Below are 20,167 nucleotides of genomic sequence, written 5' to 3'. Positions count from 1 at the left end.
TTTCTTCAATTAATTTGCTTAATTACTCTGGCTAGGTCCACAAATACTATGTTGAATAGAAGTGGTGAGATTGGGTACTATTGTCTTGTTCCTGATTTTAGAGGGAAAGCTGATAACTTTTCACCATTTAGTATGGTGTTAACTCTGGTTTTGTCATATATGTCCTTTATTAGGTTGTGGTACATTCCCTGTATACTCAATTTGTTGAGAGCTTTTATGATAAATGGATGTTGAATTTTGTCAGGTGCTTTATCTGTATCTATTGACATGATCATATGATTTTTATCCTTCATTTTGTTGATGTGATGTATCACATTGACTGATTTGTGGATGTTGAACCATCCTTGCATTCCTGGAATAAATTCCACTTGATCATGGTGTATTTAAAATGTTCTGTTGGATTCAGTTTGCTAATTTTTGTTGAGATTTTTACATCTATGTTGATCAGGGTTATTAGCCTGTAATTTTCTTTTCTTTAGTGTCCTTGTTGGTTTTGGTGTCAGGATAATACTGGCCTTGTAAAATGAGTTTTGAAGCCCTCCTCTTTTAGATTTTGGCAGTTGTCCAATATATAGGTTGTCCAATTTGTTGTTGTATAATTGTTAATAATAGTCTCTTGTGTCCTTTGTATTTCTGTGGCATCACTTGTAACTTCTCTTTCATTTCTGATTTTATTTATTTCAGTTCTGTCTCTTTTTTTCCCTTGGTTATTCTAACTAAAGATTGTCTATTTTGTTTATATTTAAAAAAAAAAGATGTTAGTTTCATTGATCTTTTCTGTTATCTTTTTAGTCTCTATCTGTTCCGATTTTGGTTATTTCCTTCTGTCTGCTAATTTTGGGCTTAGTTTGTTCTTCTTTTCCTAGTCCTTGAGGTGTGAAATTAGGTTGTTTATCTGAGATCTTTCCTTTTTCTCAATGTAGGCATTTATCACTGTAAACTTCCCTCTTAGAACTGCTTATATATTATATATTACAAGTTTTGTTAAGTTGTATTTGCATTTTTATTTGTCTCAAGATGTTTATTTATCTTTTGATTTCTTCTTTGACCCATTGGTTGTTTAGGAGCATGTACATAAATATTTACAAGTGTTATATCCTCCCGTTGGATTGACTTTTTTTTTTTAATCATTACACAATACCCTTGTTTATCTCTTATTAGAGTCTTTGGCTTAAAGTCTATTTTACTTGATATAACTATAGCTACCCTTGCTTTCTTTTGGTTTCATTTGCATAGAATATTTTTTCTATCTTTTCATTTTCAATCTGTGTGCTTAAAGTTTAAGGAAGTCTTTAGTAGGCAGCATATAGTTGGGTCTTTTTTTTTTTTTTTAATCTATTTAGCTACTCTATGTCTTTTGATTAGAGAACTTAGTGCATTTGTATTAAAGTAATTATTGATAGGTAAGGACTTAACTGTGTCATTTTGTTAATTGTTGTCTGGTTGTTTTGTAATTGCTGTGTTTCTTCCTTTCTCTTTTGTTTTCTTCTTTTATGATTTGATGATTTTCTGTGGTGGTATGCTTAGATTTCTTTCTTTTTTGTGTAGCTGTTATAGGTTTTTGCTTTCTGTTACCATGAGGCTTACATAAAACATCTTATAATTATAGGAGTCTATTATAAGTTGATAACAACCTAATTTAGATGTATACAAACATTTTTACATTCTTTCCTGACATTTTAATGTTTTGATGTCACAGTTTATATTTTTTTTATATTATGTATCTATTTAGAAATTACTATAAGTCAGGCAGAGAAAGACAGATACCATATGTTTTCACTCTTATCCTGAGAAACTTAATAGAAGACGAGGGGGGAGGGGCAGGGGGAAAAAAAGTTACAGAGAGAGAAGGAGGCAAACCATAATAGACTCTTAAATACTGAGAACAAACTGAGGGTTGATGGGCAGTGGGGGAGAGGGAAAAGTGGGTGATGGGCATTGAGGAGGGCACCTATTGGGATGAGCACTGGGTGTTGTATGGAAACCAGTCTGACAATAAATTATATATACAATAAAATAAAAACCTACAACCTAAAAAAAAAAGAAATTACTGTAGTTATGGGAGTTCTTAATACTTTTGTTTTTTAACTTTTATATTACAGTTATATAAGTGACTTACCCACCACCATTACAACATTAGAGTTTTCTGAATTTAGCTATATATTTACCAAAGTGTCATACTTTGATAAATTTAATGTAACCAGTTAGCACTCTTTTGTTTTCATACCTTGCAAGGCTGGTCTAGTGGGGATAAATTCCTCCAGCTTTTGTTCATCTGGGAAATTCTTTATTACTCCTTCAATTCTGAAAGGCAGCTTTATTGAATAGAGTGTCCTTGGCTGGCAATTTTTTTATTTCAACACTTTGAATATCTCATTTTACTCCCTTCTGGCCTGCATAGTTTTTGTAAAATCTACTGTTAGTCTTATGACAGTTCTCTTATATGCAACAAGTTGCTTTTCTCTTGATGGTTTTAAGGTTCTCCCTTTGGCAGTAAGTTTTGACAATTTAATATAATGTGTCTGAGTGTGAGTCTCTTTAGATTCATCTTTTTAGGTATTTTTGGGCTGCCTGGATCTGGATATCATGTTTTTTCTTTCAGATAAAGGAAGTTTTTAGGCACTATATCTTTAAGTAAACTTTTGCCTCTTCCTCTGCCTCTTTTCTTCTTTTGGGACCTCTATAATATGTATATTGGTCTTTTTGATGATGTCCCATAAGCCCATAAGCTATTTTCACTCATTTTCCTTTTTGTTCCTCTGATTGGATGTATTCCACTGCCTGTCTTCTAATTCTCTGATCTTTTCTTCCAGCTGATCTAGTCTGTGGTTGAATGCGTCTACCAAATTTTTCACTTTAGTTATTGTATTCTTCAGCTCTATGATTTCTGTGGTACTTTTAAATGTTTTCTCTCTCTTTGTCCAAATTTTCACTTTGGTCATGCATTACTTTCCTGTGAAGTTCTCACTTTGACCATGCATTGCTCTTCTGATCTTGCCTTTATGATTGTTATTTCAAACTCTCTGTCAGAAAAATAATTTCCATTTCCTTCAGGTCAGTTTCTGGAGATTTACCGTGTTCTTTTGTTTGGAACATATTCCTGTTTCTTCATTTTCCTTGATTCTCTGTGTTGGTTTCTATATATTATCTAAAACAGCCACCTCTCTCAGTCTTGAGACCAGTTTTGTATAGGAGACAAACCTCATTAATCACCCTGGCCTGAGCTCCAAGTTTCCTCTCAAATCTTTATGATTGCCCAAGCCATTGTGTTTGTTCTTCATGTCTTTTGCTGGTTGAGTGTGTGCCAAGATCCATCAGTGTCCCCAAAGGGGATGATAGCAGTTAACACGTACATGTAGGTTTATTAGAAGCTGGTCCTCAGACAACACCTGAGAAAGTATGCATTCAAACTCCTTCTGTGGAGAAACTGGGAGATAGGTGTTTTTGTGCTCTCTTTCTGTGCTGAGCCTGATGTATAGCCATGGAGTTTGCCTGTTTATTTATTTATTTATTAAAAAAATTTTTTTAACGTTTATTTATTTTTGAGACAAAGACAGAGCATGAACGGGGGAGGGGCAGAGAGAGAGGGAGACACAGAATCGGAAGCAGGCTCCAGGCTCTGAGCCATCAGCCCAGAGCCCGACGCGGGGCTTGAACTCACGGACCAGACCGTGAGATTGTGACCTGAGCTGAAGTCGGATGCTTAACTGACTGAGCCACCCAGGCGCCCCAAAGTTTGCCTGTTTAAAAACTGCTTCTTTATAGCAGGTATAGCACTGTGGGACTTGTGAATGTAAACCCACACTGGCTGTCAGAGTCAGATGATCTGGGGCCCATCCCTTGGGCAATAGTTACAAAAGCCTTGGTCCAGACATGTGTAGAAGCTCTTTCCAGAGAGATGCTGGTGACCTGGTGTTATTATTGGAGTATGAACCACTAGCTCTTTTGAATTCCAGGTAGAATTGCAGTCAGCACCTAGATATATGTTAATTACAGTCCAAATCCTCAGGTGGTAGCTTATAAATTATGCAGTGAGACCATTTGTAGGGAAAAGCTGGGAGATGGACGTTTTTGCCTGCTCCCTCTGTGCCGATCCCTGGGAAGATAGCCTGTGGTTAGTGTTTATGCACCTGTCATTGACTCGTTTTTGTTTGCTTTAGTTCTGCTTTAGTCCTGCTGGATCTCAGAGTGAGGTGCTTTGGGGGCCTTTCCCTCAGGTGGGAGCCTTAAAAGTTGGGACACCTGATATGTGGCCCAAACCTTTTACTCCTGAAGGAGAAGTTGGAGCTGGGAGTTTCTTCTTGATTGGATGGTGCTGTGCCAGGAGTGGGGTTTATGGCAGGAGTGTGACTCAGCCTTTCCTTCCCATTCAGATGTGGGTATTTTCTCCATTACACCATGTAGTAGTCAAACAACTAATTCTGGATTTCTCTCAGAGGGAATTAGTCCACGTGGAGCTGTGCATTTGGTGTGTCTGTGGGAGGAGGAAAATTCAGGCACCTCCTAGATTGCAATTTTGGTCAAAAACAAAACAAAACAAAAAGTTCTTTAGTTTCTTTATTAATTTAGTTGTTATAGATTATTTCTTTTAATGTATTTTATGTAACAAGTATTCATTTATTCAATAAATGTTATTGAATACTATTCTGGATGCTGTGCACCCAGCAGTGAATCAGATGGAAAAAAAATTCTGGAGCACACATTTTCATAGGGAGGAGACCAGACTAAATTAGTAAACATATAGCTATGTTATATATCTTGGGATGAGTGCTATGAAGACAAATATAGTCAGATAAGGCGGATTAAGAGTGAGAAGGGAGAGTGCTCTTTCATAAAAGTTCTTTGGGGAAGGTCTCTCTGGTAAGGAGACATTTGAGTGCAGATTTGGAGGATGTGAGGGAGTGATGTGTATGGATATATGGAATGAAATGGAGAGAGAATGTCCCAGGTAACTGGAGAGGCAAGCAAAGGCCCTGAGGCACCCCTTTCTGGGTTTCTAAAGTAAGGTATACAGGAGATTTCAGCTAATAGCTTACGGATCTGGAAGGCTTTTCATGTGTTCACTCTTTGGTTGATAACATGGTATTTGGAGACAGATTCATGTAGCACCTGAAATACTCTTTATTATTCAACAATAAGTGCCAGGGCTTAGGAACCTAGGAGAGCAGGAGAAACTATTTCTTGTGTTCTCTTGATTTTTGCTGGAGGAAAAAAAAAATAATAACTTCACCTTCTGTTTGTAATCTTAGAACACACTGTTAGGTCATGCAATCATATTATTTATGTTCAAAGTTTTTAATCATCATTTGTGTATATATTTTTACATACCTGAGAAAATATGTAAACAGATTCCAGAGGGACATTGGTTTATTGTTTTATTTTACTTTGTATTATTGGTTTGTACAGAACAAGAATAACATATATGATTGGAGTCTGGGATTGAATTAGGCTTAGGCATAAAGGAGTAAGACTGGTGGAGGAAAGGCAAATTGGAGAATTTTATTTCCCTCTGTAAAGGGAAGAGCTGTTACTTACTCTAATTGATTGTTGCATGGACCTAGTTTTGAACTTATTTTCTGATTTTTCAAGAAAAGCCAGAGATTTGTATTTTATGTGTTATCTCCTGCTTTTTAAACAGCTGGAAACTCAATAAAAACATTCCAGGACACTCTTCAGGCCAGACAGAACATTCATGCAGGTGGGATTCAGACCTCGAGTTTCCAGTTTGCACCCTTTTGGGGTATAAGATCATAAATAATTTTTGTTGCTTCCTTTCAAGGGATACTATTATATGCCTTGTAATAGTAATAAATTGCTGCAAGATTTCTGGATACAAAGAGTTTTTAACACACTATTGTACCATTGCTCCCCCGGCTTGTTACCGACTATGTCTATTCTTGTCTTAGGGTACGGTCAGACAGGTCCACTGTCTCAGCGAGCTGGTTATGATGCTGTTGCCTCTGCTGTTTCTGGTCTGATGCACATCACAGGGCCTGAGGTAGGTGTCATTCTTTAGCTTTAGAATATTCATAAATTTACTCCCTGTTTCTTCCAAAGGGATTTTCCTCTTCATTAACCTATAAGCCTAAATTTGAGTTAATTTTATAACAGTCTTTTTAAAAAGCAAGAAGCAACAGATAAGCGATGAACACATTTTCTGCGTGTATTACATTGTTCAAGCTTGGTATAGGCACCCGGATGTAACTTAGGAATAGTCCTTCTGTCAAGTAGAATGGCTGACTAGACCATACCTTCATTTGGCATATGTACAGAGCGGAAGGTCTCTTTTTCCTTCTGGAGTATTAATAAGTGGTTATGTATTTAAAAATTTGTTGCTTAAAGCCTCAGGTGGAGTTGTGTCTGATTTGTTATATACATTAGGTTCTGACAGTGGGAGAATTATTTGATTTTATAGCAAACCCTCTTTATTAATAATAGGTTGGGAATTTCCTAAAAAATGTAGAGATGACTAAAATGTGTTTGGTTCACTTGAAGACTCTTAGAAAATGGACTCTGTGAGAAAACGGTAAGAATGGCGTGGAAGCTAAAAAAAAGTGTGAAAGTCTAATAAATAAAAATAGTTAAAGACATCCATTTCCAAAACAGATTGGATTGGTAGGTCTGAAACCTTTTCCCAGTTAGGTGTTCCTTCCCTGAATCACTTTAGTCAGTGAATTCTTTAGGAAATATTCCTGCAGTTTTGGGTTAAACAGAGGCAGAGTGACCTTGAGTCTTCTCTTATCTGCCTTTCCTTCTTTTTATTAATTTTAAAGCAGCTGTTGGGATTTCAGTGTCTTGAGATACAAGTATTTGTTGCTTTTATTGCCTGTTTCATTTTCACAAGTCTAAGAAGAATGTGTATAGCCTTTTCTTAAAATATTTAAGGGCACCAGTTTTCTTTCCATCCGCCAGGAGAATGGAGGATGGATGTATCTCTTTGCTCTATCCCATAGAAGTGCTTATGTGTACAAGACTTTATTATTGTGGGTGGTTTTGTTTTAAGAGTACTGAACTCAACCACGAATATGTGAAAAGATCTTGGACTTTCTTTTTTTTTTTAATGTTTATTTATTTATTTTGAGAGAGAGAGAGAGAGACAGACAGAGAGTGGGGGCGGGGCAGAGAGAGAGAGAGAGAGGGAGGGAGGGAGAGAATCCCAAACAAGGTCCATGCTCCGCGCAGAGCCCAACATAGGGCCTGATTCTATGAACTTTGAGATCGTGACCTGAGCTGAAACCAAGAGTCAGACGCTTAACTGACTGAGTCATCTAGGCGCCCTGGATCTTGGACTTTTAAATTTGTATATGCACATGTTAAAATGAAATAACTTAAAAACAGTTGTTGTGAAGCATTACTCTGGTTCCTTTAGTGCACTGTGATATATACTCTGACAGGGGTAACCACCCAGCATGTGCTCAACCTTAGTATTTGTCAGTCACTAACAGCTGTTCTGTCTTCTGTTATCCTACTTGGGAGATTTTTGTTCTAGCTAAGCAGATAAACACAACATTCATTGAGTGCTTACTAAGCGCCCAGAATTACTTTATGTACTTTACATGTATTAGGTAAACTTAACTTCCATATACTGTATTTCTTTCTTTCACACGGACACATCTTTTTATCTTAATTAATCGATCCAGTGAATGGTTATTGCACATGTTCCCTCTCTATGCTGGGAACTGGCAGGCACTGGTGATAAAGCAGGCAACGGCGGGGGGCAGGGGGGGCACAGTCCTTAAGTGGAGAAAACAAACATTAGCAGAAAGTAAACATTAAAGACAAATAAAAAGAACTCTGAAAAAGGGCTCTATATACTATTAACATATACAACAGTGTGCCTCAGACCATTATAATAGTGTACTTCCAAAGTTCTCTGCAAAATGTGTTTTGACAGCAAAGAATAAAAGCAGAAGTGGAGAGAATTAGGCCACATTGGGAGTTCCCTTTAATAGTACTCCCTGTTGTCAGCAATATTTTATACCTCTTGGCAGAGGAAGGAACACTTCCGAAAGCTCTGGCTGATATCTTCAACTAGCCAATGCAGATGCATTATTGCCAGTTATATCATATTGCTCGTGAACTTTTATCTACCTTGTCAGATGACTGAATGGAACCCAGGCTTCTCTATCATGTATCATTGTCCTAAGGCTTCACCACATCACCCTACACTGTGCAGCCTAACACTGTTGGAATGGTTGGTCAGGGAAGGCTTCTCTGAGGACCAGATGTATAAGGTGCGACCCAGTTAGGCATCAGCCTGGTGACCAACGCTGGTGTCTAAATGCTGGAGAGTCTGGTACGTTTGAGGAGCCAAAAGAATGCCAGTGTCATTGGATTGTTGTGAGCTGACAAAGAAGGGGGGAAATTAGGTTGGGGAGGTAGGACATGGTAGCTGAACTTAGTCTTTAGGGTCTTATTATATTACTTAACAGTTTGATAAAAATAGAAGATACATTATTATATATACACACTTTTTAAGTGATGATCCGATATAATTCTTCCTAGAAAATGAAGTGATGTTCCTAATGTATAGACTAGCATCATGATAATAAAACCTCAAAATGCATGTTTTTTTAAAAAATGTTTAATTATTTTTGAGAGAGAGAGAGAGAGAGACAGAGTGTGAACTGGGAAAGGGGCAGAGATAGCGAGATACAGAATCTGAAGCAGGCTGCAGGCTCCAGGCTCCGGGCTGTCAGCCCAGAGCCCGATGCAGGGCTCAAACTCACAAGCCTGAGATCATGACCTGAGCCAAAGTTGGGCACTCAACTGACTGAGCCACCCAGGCGCCCTGCATGTTTTTTTTAAATAACAGGATAATATTGCGCTTTTTATCCCAACGGGGTATCACCTAAGTATATAATGTAGGATAAAATTTGTGAAAGCAGTCTCTATGATGAAATTTAAGCAAACCAGTTACAGTTGACTTCCACTAGATCTCAAATCTGGCCTTTTAGGTTAGGCATGCTGTGGTGTTGTCAGATAAGATTCATATTTGATTGTAGAGGAAAAGCTAACAAATGCCTGCACTCTCCTGGACCCATGCTTGATGCTTTACATACGCTGTTACAGGTTTTGATCCTCACATCAATCCTTCTAGGTAGGCATTGATAAATTCTGTAACAAAAGCTTAAAGGGTTAGATAACTTGTCCAGAGTGCTGTCATGGTATATGAAGCACAAAAGCCAGGCTTTTAACCCAGATTTCCTTTACTCCTTACACCCTGACACTATATCCACTCTCCATACTGCCTGAAGAATGAATTTTGATTTTTATTGTATTTGCATTTTGCCTACACAGGCTACATGATATGATATGTTACAGTTAGTGAATCAATCATGCGTTGTAGGGAGAAAGCATTTGATTAAGAGTCTGGAGGCCTGACTGTATCTAATTTCTCTTGTGTAATGTTTACTGGCTGCCTAAAATGTGCCCAAGAGAATAATAAACCTCATAAGACCATGGTCTTTGCTTGGTCACTGCTGTATCTCTGCCTAGAACAGTTGAATGAATGAATAAATGAATACCTGGCACTGTGCTGTGTGACCTTGAACATATCACCTAGCTTCTCTGTGTTTCAGTGAAGTGCACCTCGAAGTGATACTCACATATTTTCTCTTAAAGTATTAGATTAAGCAAATAAAATATCTCTTATAAAACATAAAAGCACAAAATTGTGTGTAATGTGGGATAGTATATAAAATAGTCAGCAAGTGCTTGGTATATCTGTAGTTTTCTCATCTCCACTCTTAGAGATACTGATTTGTGGGCTTATCATTAATGCATATTTAATGATGACCCCAAATGTTTCTGATGGAGATGGTTTGAGAAACACCTGGAAACATTATGTGAGGTATTGTTATTAAAAACCCCTTTGCACTGAAAGTAGGCAGCAGATATTCTTTGATAGCCTCTGACAGAAGCCAATGACTTACTAAGGTCTATATATTATGATTAAATTATAATCTTGTGCTTCAAACAAAATCATATTATCTTTTTCATGTTCATGGCTGTATGCTAACTAGTCATTACTCAAAACAGGTATCTATCTATCCATCTATCTTCTTTTTTTTTTTTTCTTCATGCATAGGGAATATGGAGAAGGGTTGGGAACAAAACCAATAAGTATGAGATTTTGAAAAGTAGATGACTGATAAATATGTAACATGTATTCTGAGTAATAATTCACCTATAATTTATAGTACACGTAAACATCAAGATGGATTATTTTGATCGGTCAATGAACAATGATGTATTTACCATATGTGTATAGTATTGTATTAGATATCATAAGTTTAGTATCTTACTCTATAAGTAACAATATGATTGACTAGATTCAACATATACTTACGGAAAAATTAGAAAAGAATAGAAAATGCATAAAATTAAGTGGAATGCTCTGTAGCAGACAATATAGAGAACTGTAAGATAGAGGATCTCTAACTTTTTCTTCCGGAGAAGCAACTTTTGAAAGCCTTTGAGTTTTATGATCCTAGAGGCCTGGGTTAGGAAATGTGTATGTGTGTGGGTGTGTGTGTCTGTATGTGGAATGTTGATTGCGCATTAAGTGCTTTGCAGGCAGCTGAGAATGGCAGACATGTGAGGAAAAGTTGGTATGGGAGCAGTTGTCAGCTGTTTCTGTGAGATCTTCCAGGGTGGGGACAGCCTCTTATTCAACCTGATGTCTTAGTGCCCAGAACAATAGATACTCTAAAAATGTTTTCTTTTTTTAAATGTAACTAATAAATTCTTCAAAAGCCAATTTATGGCTCACTTGGAATCTGTTGTAGAGAATTTACTGTAACTTGAAGTAAAATATAAGTGTGGTTCAGAGCAGGACTTGAAGAAAGTGGCAAGATTTGAGTTGAAGGCCACCTGGAAAAGTGGATAGCATTCAGATGGATGGAGACATTCGTAGTGGAGATCAGAGTGGATAAAGACAGAGAAGCAGGATAGAATCAGGCTTATGTAGGGCAAGTATATGGGCTAGGTATGGAAGAGCTGAGTTAAGGTTTCAGAAGAGTGGGAGAAAAGTGGTGAAGGTGCTACTTTGCAAAGTCTAAGTTCAAGCGAAGAAGTTGGGATGTTGTTTGCTCATGGTGGAGTTATGGAGGTTTTTGAAGGGGTATGATGTGATGAAAGCTGTACTTCAGATTAGTTTGTCTCAAGTGTGCAGGATTGATAAAATGAGGTTCACAAGCAATGCCTCTTAGATATTTATCTTTCCTTTTAAAACCAAAGGAAGCACTTGGGGCACCTGGGTGGCTCAGTCGGTTAAGCGGCCAACTTTGGCTCAGGTCATGATCTCATGGTTCGTGGGTTCAAGCCCTGCATCAGGCTCTGTGCTGACAGCTCGGAGCCTGGATCCTGCTTCAGATTCTGTGTCTCCCTCTTTCTCTGCCCTTCCCCTGCTCATGTTCTGTCTCTGTCTCAAAAGTAAACATTAAAAAAAAATTAAGTGAAAGCCAAGGAAGCACAAATAATGGCATAAAGAGAAAATGCTCTTACGGTGCTGTCCAAAGGTACTGTATTACATTTAGTTTGTATTTTATTTTGAAGATGTAATACATTCATATACTAAATCTACAAGACATGTGAATATGTTGACCATATAATTTAACTATAACCAGGACTCTTTTAAGAGTGGAAGAGGGTTTTTACATAATAACATTGGGGTGTAAACCAGGCTTGTCTTTGTCACCCTAAATTTAAGAGTCTACAGTGTAAATCTCCTTTCCTCAATGTAAATCCGACTGTCTTGTCCTCCTCAGAAACAATCAGTGCTACCACTTTTCTCTTGCATCCTTTCAGAGAAACTCTGTTCAAAAATAAGTAAAATAGGGGCACCTGGGTGCTTCAGTCAGTTGAACATCTGACTTCGGCTCACGTCTCCCAGTTCGTGGGTTTGAGCCCCGCATTGGGCTCTGTGCTGACAGCTCAGAGCCTGCAGCCTGCTTCAGATTCTGTGTCTCCATCTCTCTCTGCCCCTTCCCCGCTCATGCTGTCTCTCTCTCTCTCAAAAATAAATAAACATTAAAAAATTTTAATAAAAAAATAAGCAAAATAGTCTTCCCTTAGCTTTGAAGAAACACAGTTGGTACTATATTTTCTTGATGTTTTAAAATCCCATAAAAGCTGGGGTATAATTATACTCGTGAAAAATCTTAAGGGTATGGTTTATTTTTTTTAATGTTTATTTTTGAGAGAGAGAGAGAGAGAGAGAGAGAGAGAGAGCCAGCAGGGGAGGGGCAGAGAGTAAGGGGGACAGAAGATCCAAAGCAGACTCCATGCTGACAGCAGAGAGCCTGATGTGGAACTCCAACTCACGAACTGTGAGATCATGACCTGAGCCAAAGTCGCATGCTTAACCGAATGAGCCACCCAGGCACCCCTTGAGGGTATGGCTTAATGATTTACAAATATATTGTAATATTACAATAATACAATATTGTAATACCACCTTCTCCTAACCACTGTTTTCACTTCTATGGACTATTTTATTTCTTAAACATCTATCAATAGAATCATATTGTAAAGGAGTACCTTAATGTCTGGCTTCTTTTGCTCAACATAATGTTTTGAGGTTCATTCAATTGTGTGCATTACTGATATGTTTTTACTGCTATATAGTATTTCATTGGTTGAATATATCACAATTTATCTACTGTTTTATTAATGAACATCTGAGCTGTTTCCAGGTTTTGCCTGTTATGAATAAAACTCCCATGAACATTCTTTTGAATGTCTTTTTTTGGACATTCACACTCCTTTATATCTTGGATATATACCTAGGTGTGGGACTGATGGATCATAGGTTAGAGATACATTTAGCTTTAGTAGACTACCAGTTTTCTAGAATGGTACCAGTTTATACTCTTCCAGCAATGAGTGGAAGTTTTAATTATCTTCACCAACTCTTGCCATTGCTAGTCTCTTTAGTTATAGTCATGTTGGTGGGTATGCTGTAGTACCTCATTGTGATGTGAATTTGCATTTCCCTGATGAGTAATGATATACAATTTTTTCATATTGCTAGTGGTCATTTGGATATCTTTTGAACTATATGTTAGAATCTTTTCTGTTTTTTTTTTTTTTTTTGGAGCGTTATTTTTTTTTTCTCATTGATTCATAGGATTTCTTTTTGTATTCTGGATACAAGTGTCTGTCAGATAAATGTATTGCTGATATTTTCTCCCCGTCTATGGGCTTGCCTTTTTAGTATCATAATGTTTTTTGATGAGAAGTTTTTAATTTTAAGTCAAATTAATGTTTTCCATTTATTTGTTACTGTCCTTTATGTCTTGTTTAAGAAATCTTTACTTGCCTTAAGTCAGGAAGATTTTCTTCTATTTTTTTTTCTAGAAGCTTTAGAATTTAAATTTTCAAAATTTGGGTTACATAAACTAAATGTATTGTATTGTATTTTATTTCACTTTATATATTTTGGAGCTTATTCTGTATCAGTACACTACCTTTTATTGTGTCCACATCTACGGATATGCCATAATTTATTTAAGCAGCCTCTTCTTGATGGGCATTTCATTCCTTTTGATTACTTTTCTATTTCCATAAGACTGCAGGGAATATTCTTTTTTAAAAAAATGTTTATTTATTTATTTTGGGAGAGAGTGTGCTCTAGCAGAGGAGGGACAGAGAGAGAGAGGGTGAGAGAGAATCCCAAGTAGGCTCTGCACTGACAGATGTGAGTCTTAATCTATGAACCATGAAATCATGACCCAAGCCAAATTGAGTTGGACGCTTAACTGACTGAGCCACTCGGTGCCCCTACAGGGAATATTCTTGCATCTGTTATTTTTCACATGTGTAATTATATACATATTAAAAAGTCCCTAGAAGAAAAATGCTGTGTCAAAAGATTTTTTCATTTGTACTTTTGATAGCTATTGATATTCCATGAGATTCAACCAATTGATAACTCCTGTCAGTAATGTCTGAGAATAAGGACCTAATTGAAATTTGAAATATTTATGTACAGGCATATCTCAGAGATACTGTGAGTTTGGTTCCAGAGCACCACAATAAGGCCAATATTGCAATAAAGCAAGTCAAATGAACTTTTTGGCTTCCCAGTGAATATAAAATTTATGTTTGCACTGTAGTCTATTAAGTGTGCGATAGCATTATATCTTAAAAAATGCACTTCCTTAACTTAAAAACCCTTTATTGCCAAAAATTGCTAACGATCAGTTGAACTTTCAGTGAGTTATAATCTTATGGCAGGTGGAGGGTTTTGCCTTGATGTTGGTAGCTGCTGACCAATTAGGGTGGTGGTTGCGGAAGGCTGGGATAGATGTGACAATTTTTTTTCTTTAAGTTTTTATTTAAATTCCAATTAGCTAACATGCAGTGTAATATTAGTTTCAGGTATACAGGCTCGTGATTCAACACTTCCATATAGCACCTGCTGCTCATCACAAGCACCATCCTTAATCCGCGTCACCTATTTAATCTGTCTCCCACCCACGTCTCTTCTGGTAGCCATCAGTTTGTTCTCTATACTTAAGAGTCTGTTTCTTGGATTGCCTCTCTCTCTTTTATTGTTTCCCTTTGCTCATTTGTTTTGTTTCTTAAATTCCACATATGAGTGAAATCATATGGTATTTGTCTTTCTCTGACTGCCTTCTTTCAACTTAGCATAATACTTTCTAGCTTCTTCCATGCCAATGCAAATGGCAAGATTTCATTCCCTTTTATGGCTGAGTAATATTCCATTGTATATATACACCACATCTTTACTCATCTATCTGTCGATGGGCACTTGGGCTGTTACCATGGTTTGGCTACTGTAGATAATGCTGCTATAAACATTGGAGTGCATGTATCCTTTTGAATTAGTAATTTTGTATTCTTTGGGTAAATACCTAGTGGTGCAATTGCTGGATCATAGGGTGGTTCTATTTTTAAATTCTTGAGGAACCTCCATACTGTTTTCCAGAGTGGTTGCCCCTGTTTGCAACCCCACCAATGATGCAAGAGAATCCCTTTTCCTCCACATCCTCGACAACACTTGTTGTTTCTTACATTTTTTATTTTAACCATTCTGAGAGGTATGAGGTAATGTCCCATAGCAGTTTTGATTTGCCTTTCCCTGATGAGCAGTGATGTTGAGCATTTTTTTGTATGTCTGTTGCCATCTGGATGTCTTCTTTGGAAATTGTCCATTTCTTTTTTTCTTTAATGTTTATTTATTTTTGATAGAGAGAGAGTGTGTGTGTGTGTGAAGCAGGGGAAGGGACAGAGAGAGAGGGAGACACAGAATCCAAAGCAGGCTTTAGGCTCTGAGCTGGCAGCACAGAACCCGACACAGGGCTCAAACCCACAAACTGTGAGATCATGACCTGAGCTGAAGTATGACACCCAACTGACTGAGCCACTCAGGCGCCCCTGAAAAATGTCCATTCTTAACTGGGTTATTTGTTTTTTGGGTGTTGAGTTTGCTGAAGTTGCTACAGGCCATGTCAATGGAGGTTACTGTAGCCAGTGCTCTCTTCCAGGATTTTTATGATTTCAGGCCTCACATTTAGGGCTTTAATACATTTTGAGTTTGTGTGTGTGTGTGTGTGTGTGTGTGTGTGTGTGTGTGTGTGTGTATGGTATAAAAAGTGGTCCAGTTTCATTCTTTCGCATGTTGCTGTCCAGTTTTCCCATCACCATTTTTTGAAGAGACTGTCTTTTTTCCATTAGATTTTCTTTCCTGCTTTGTCGAAGATTAATTGACCATATAATTGTGGTGGGTTCATCTCTGGGTTTTCTGTTCTGTTACATTGATCTATGTGTCTGTTTTGTGCAGTACCATACTGTTTTGATCACTACAGCTTTGTAATATAACTTGAAGTCTGCAATTGTGATGCTTCCAGCTTTGTTTTTCTTTTTCAAGGTTGCTTTGCCTATTTGGGGACTTGTGTGGTTCCATTCAGATTTTAGGATTGTTCTAGTTCTGTGAAAAATGCTGTTGGTATTTTGATAGGGGTTGAATTAAATGTGTATATTGCTTTGGGTAAGTATAGACATTTTGACAATGTTTGTTATTCTGATCCACGAGCATGGAATGTTGTTCCATTTTTCTGTGTTGTCTTCGATTTTTTTCATCAGTGTTTTATAGATTTCAGAGTACAGGTCTTTCACCTCTTTGGTTTGGTTTACTCATAGGTATTTTATTGTTTTTTGTGCAGTTGTAAATGGGATTGATTCCTTAACTTCTCTTTGTGCCACTTCATTATTGGTGCATAGAAATGCAACAGGTATCTGTACATTGATTTTGTATCCTGCAACTTTACTGAATTCATTTATCAGTTATAGCAGTTTTGCTGGTGGAGTCTTTTGGGTTTTCTATGTATAGTATCGTGTCATCCTGCAAATAGTGGAAGTTGTAGTTTGTCCTTGCTGATCTGGATGCCTTTTATTTCTTTGTGTTGTCCAGTTGTTGTGGCTAGGACTTCCAGTACTATATTGAATAACGGGCAGTAACCTCTGTTGACATCGGCTGTAGCGTCTTCATTCTAGACATGTCTCATGAGGCAAGGGAAGCAAGATAAAAAATAAACTATTGGAACTAAATCAAAAAAAAGCTTCTGCACAGTGAGGGAAATAATCAACAAAACTAAAAGGCAAACTAGGGAATGAGAGAAGATTTTTGTAAATGACGTATCTGATGAAGGGTTAGCATCTCAAATCTACAAAGAACTTATTAAACTGAATCACCAAAAAAACAAATAACCCAATTGAGAAATGGGCAGAAAACATGAATAAACATTTTTCCAAAGAAGACATCCAGATGGCCAACAGACATACAAAAAAATGCTCAACATCACTGCTCATCAGGGAAAGGCAAATCAAAACTGCTATGAGACATTACCTCATACCTCTCAGAATGGTTAAAATAAAAAATGTAAGAAACAAGTGTTGTCGAGGATGTGGAAGAAAAGGAATTCTCTTGCATCATTGGTGGGGTTGCAAAGAGGTGCAACCACTCTGGAAAACAGTATGGAGGTTCCTCAAGAATTTAAAAATAGAACCACCTTATGATCCAGCAATTGCACCACTAGGTATTTACCCAAAGAATACAAAATTACTAATTCAAAAGGATACATGCACTCCAATGTTTATAGCAGCATTATCTACCATAGCCAAACTATGGAAACAGCCCAAGTGTCCTTAGATGGATGAATGGGTAAAGAAGATGTGGTCTATATATACAGTGGAATATTACCCATAAAAGGGAATGAAATCTTGCCATTTGCAACAACATAGATGAAGCTAGAGGGTATTATGCTAACTGAAAGAAGGCAGTCAGAGAAAGACAAATACCATATGATTTCACTCACATGTGATGTTTAAGAAACAAAATGACTGAGCAAAGGGGAAAAGAAAAAGAGGGAAGGAGGCAATCCAAGAAACAGACTCTTAACTATAGAGAATAAACTGATGGTCACCAGAAAAGAGATGGGTAGGTGGGACGGATTAAATAGGTGATGGGGATCAAGGAGTGCCCTTGTTGTGATGAGCACTGGGTGTTGTATGGAAATGTTGAATCACTCTATTATACACCTGAAACTAATATAACACTGTATGTTAACTAACTAGAATTGAAAAGTTATAAAAAGAAGTTAAGCAATGCAGAAAACAATGGATTAGAAAACAAATTATCCTAGATTTCACCACTCAGAAGTTACTAGTAGTAATACTTGGTGAGCATCATTCCAGACATCTGTTTATGCTTTACAAGTGGACATATTCAGATGGCATGATAAATGGAAATAATTTCATAAGAACAAGATCATAATGTATCTTAATTATAATATTCTTGTTGATTTAAAGCCAATAAGTATTAAATTTAGTTGAATTTAACAAAGAAACAATGAATTAAGTGAAATAGAAGGCATTGCTTGAATTTAGCTAAGTGTTCCTTCTTTACAAAAGTAATTGTTCATAACAGATCCTTTCAAGGTTGAGACAAGAGATTATGAAAACCCATCAAGTAATGTTGGAGTCATTTCATGCTTCGTTAACTAACCTCATGTTCATTTTTAAACATTGTGTGTTGATTTCGTGCTATGAGAAATTATTAGCATTGTTACATTTCTTCCCTCTATCTCCCTTTCATCACTTCCCAATTGTTGCTGATTAGTACTTTGACTTAGTCAAAGTTTAGTTAGTATTTATACTTAAGTACTACTTTTAGTCACTTACTCTGTCTCTAATACCAGCTCTAGTCAAGTTCTATAGCACTGAAGTTCTGGACTGCAACAATCATTTCTCCAAGTTGGAGTTGCTTGAGGTATAGGAATAGGAGTGGGGTGAGGTAGAAGAGGTGGAGTGGGGGGTGGTAGGAGGCCAAGCCTTGCAGGACTGAGTGTAGTCTTTCCTGGGGCTTAGGGTTGCCCTCTTTCTAGACCCCAACAAGTGCCCTGTGCTACACCTGCTTCAGCCAGCCAATGGTGTGTGGAACTCCCAAGAATGGACAAGGCAAATCCTGGTGGCATTTCTTGCCTTGGTTCTGGACCTTAGACTTTCTTCTTTAAGGGCATTTTTTTTTTAAATTTAGTTATTTATTTTGTGAGAGTGGGGGGAGCATGGGGGAGGGGCAGAGAGAGCGAGAGGGAAAGAGAGAATCCCAAGCAGGCCCTGCGCTGAAGCATGGAGCCAGACACGGGGCTTGATCTCAGGAACCATGAGATCATGACCTGAGCCAAAATCAAGAGTCAGATGCTTAACAGATTGAGCTATCCAGGCGCCCCTCCTTTAAGGGTACTTGTGTTAACTTTTCTGAGAGTTCTTTTTTTTTTTTTTTTTTTTTTTTTTTAACCCTTTCATTGTGCTTCTTTCCTATTAGAGAGTTTTGATCTGGATTCTCAGTATTTGGTCAACTAAACCTATCTTTCCTTAGTATTGTCTGGGCAAGGGAGGGGAAGTGAGGAGCTGTACCACATGGGTGCTCCTCAATTTTTTGTTCTTTTCATGGTCTGTGCCTTTCAGAGTTATCATTCCATCGTTGCAGAGTTATACTTCTTTGGTTCATAATAGGACCAATGATGTAGGAAAAACAAACAAAAACCTAAAATCCACACAAAGAAGATGATGGGGAAAGTATAAACGGGGTGGTAGAATTGTGCTTTAATGTGTCTGTTCACCAGCCGAAAACAGTAATTTTCCAATTGGACTTGTATTTTCCCAAATAAAACAATGTGTAATAACATTTTTATTTGGTTATTAAAGTTACAATTCTGTAGGTCACATAAGATTCCAAGATAAAAAAGTCCTAAGGATATACCATATGTTGGTAAATATGGTTTTATTATAATAAATATTTTGGGATAGTGTCCAGATCATGGAAGATGTTTTGTGAGACACAGAAAATGTTGCTAAGAATTTCCAAATACAATTACCACAGACATTATAAATGATAATTCTGAAAGTACTGAATTTTAAGGGTTAATAACATATCATTCCTCTTATTTCCTAACACCTCTTGGAAATGTAGTGTATACGAAGGATTTGATTTATTAAACCTTTGTAAAGCTAATGAATATTATAACTATGGTAAGGAATTGTAGTTTGGAAACAATGAGGCCATTTTGATCTTTATCAGAGCAGTTGTGTGATCTAGAAGAAAGAGCATGGACTTTGGTGTTACACAGAGTTTGAATCTAGGCTCTGCTATTTATTATCTCAGTAACTTTACACAAGCTACTATGAATTTCCATTTCCTCATCTATAAAATGGCAGTCACATACCTGTTTTTCATAATTGTTGTGAAGATTCTACCCACTGTAGTGCCTGAATAAGAGTATGTGCTGAATAAATGGAATACTTGAATTAGTGTCCTAGTAATAGAGGTCAGTCCTGAAAGGGCAACATTACTTTTAGTTTGTCCACCCATCCCACATTATTTCGAGTCACTCCCCAACTCCTTACCCTCCTTATTTTTTCTTCACAGCACTTATCGTCGTATGTGGAATTATATTTCGTTCTTTTTTTTAAAAGTTTTTTAAATTTATTTTTAGAGAGAGCATATGGGGTAGGGGCAGAGAGAGAGGGAGAGCAAGAATCCCAAGCAGGCATGGAGCCGGACGCAGGGCTGGAACCCACAAACTGTGAGATCATGACCTGAGCCTAAATCAAGAGTCAGATGCGTAACTGATTGAGT

The 20,167-nt window shown here is 37.3% G+C and overlaps 1 protein-coding gene across 7 annotated transcripts in view; it reads left to right on the top strand.

Moving 5' to 3' along the window:
- The window catches only part of SUGCT (succinyl-CoA:glutarate-CoA transferase), a 746,174-nt gene that overhangs the window by 94,479 nt on the left and 631,528 nt on the right, over nucleotides 1–20,167 (top strand). For 5 of the 7 annotated variants that reach the window (XM_042963780.1, XM_042963760.1, XM_042963775.1 and 2 more), the window contains exons 7-8: nucleotides 5,639–5,698; nucleotides 5,907–5,998. In XM_042963780.1, coding sequence (XP_042819714.1) covers nucleotides 5,639–5,698; nucleotides 5,907–5,998 — 152 coding nt within the window. The remainder of the gene's footprint in view (nucleotides 1–5,638; nucleotides 5,699–5,906; nucleotides 5,999–20,167) is intronic. The other 2 variants (XM_042963790.1, XM_042963765.1) reach the window with 1 other exon arrangement.

The sequence above is a fragment of the Panthera tigris genome, chromosome A2, assembly GCF_018350195.1.
Source record: "Panthera tigris isolate Pti1 chromosome A2, P.tigris_Pti1_mat1.1, whole genome shotgun sequence".
Classification (NCBI taxonomy): Eukaryota; Metazoa; Chordata; class Mammalia; order Carnivora; family Felidae; genus Panthera; species Panthera tigris.
The sequence above is the reverse complement of the archived record's forward strand: the minus strand, read 5'-3'. Positions and strand labels throughout refer to the sequence as shown.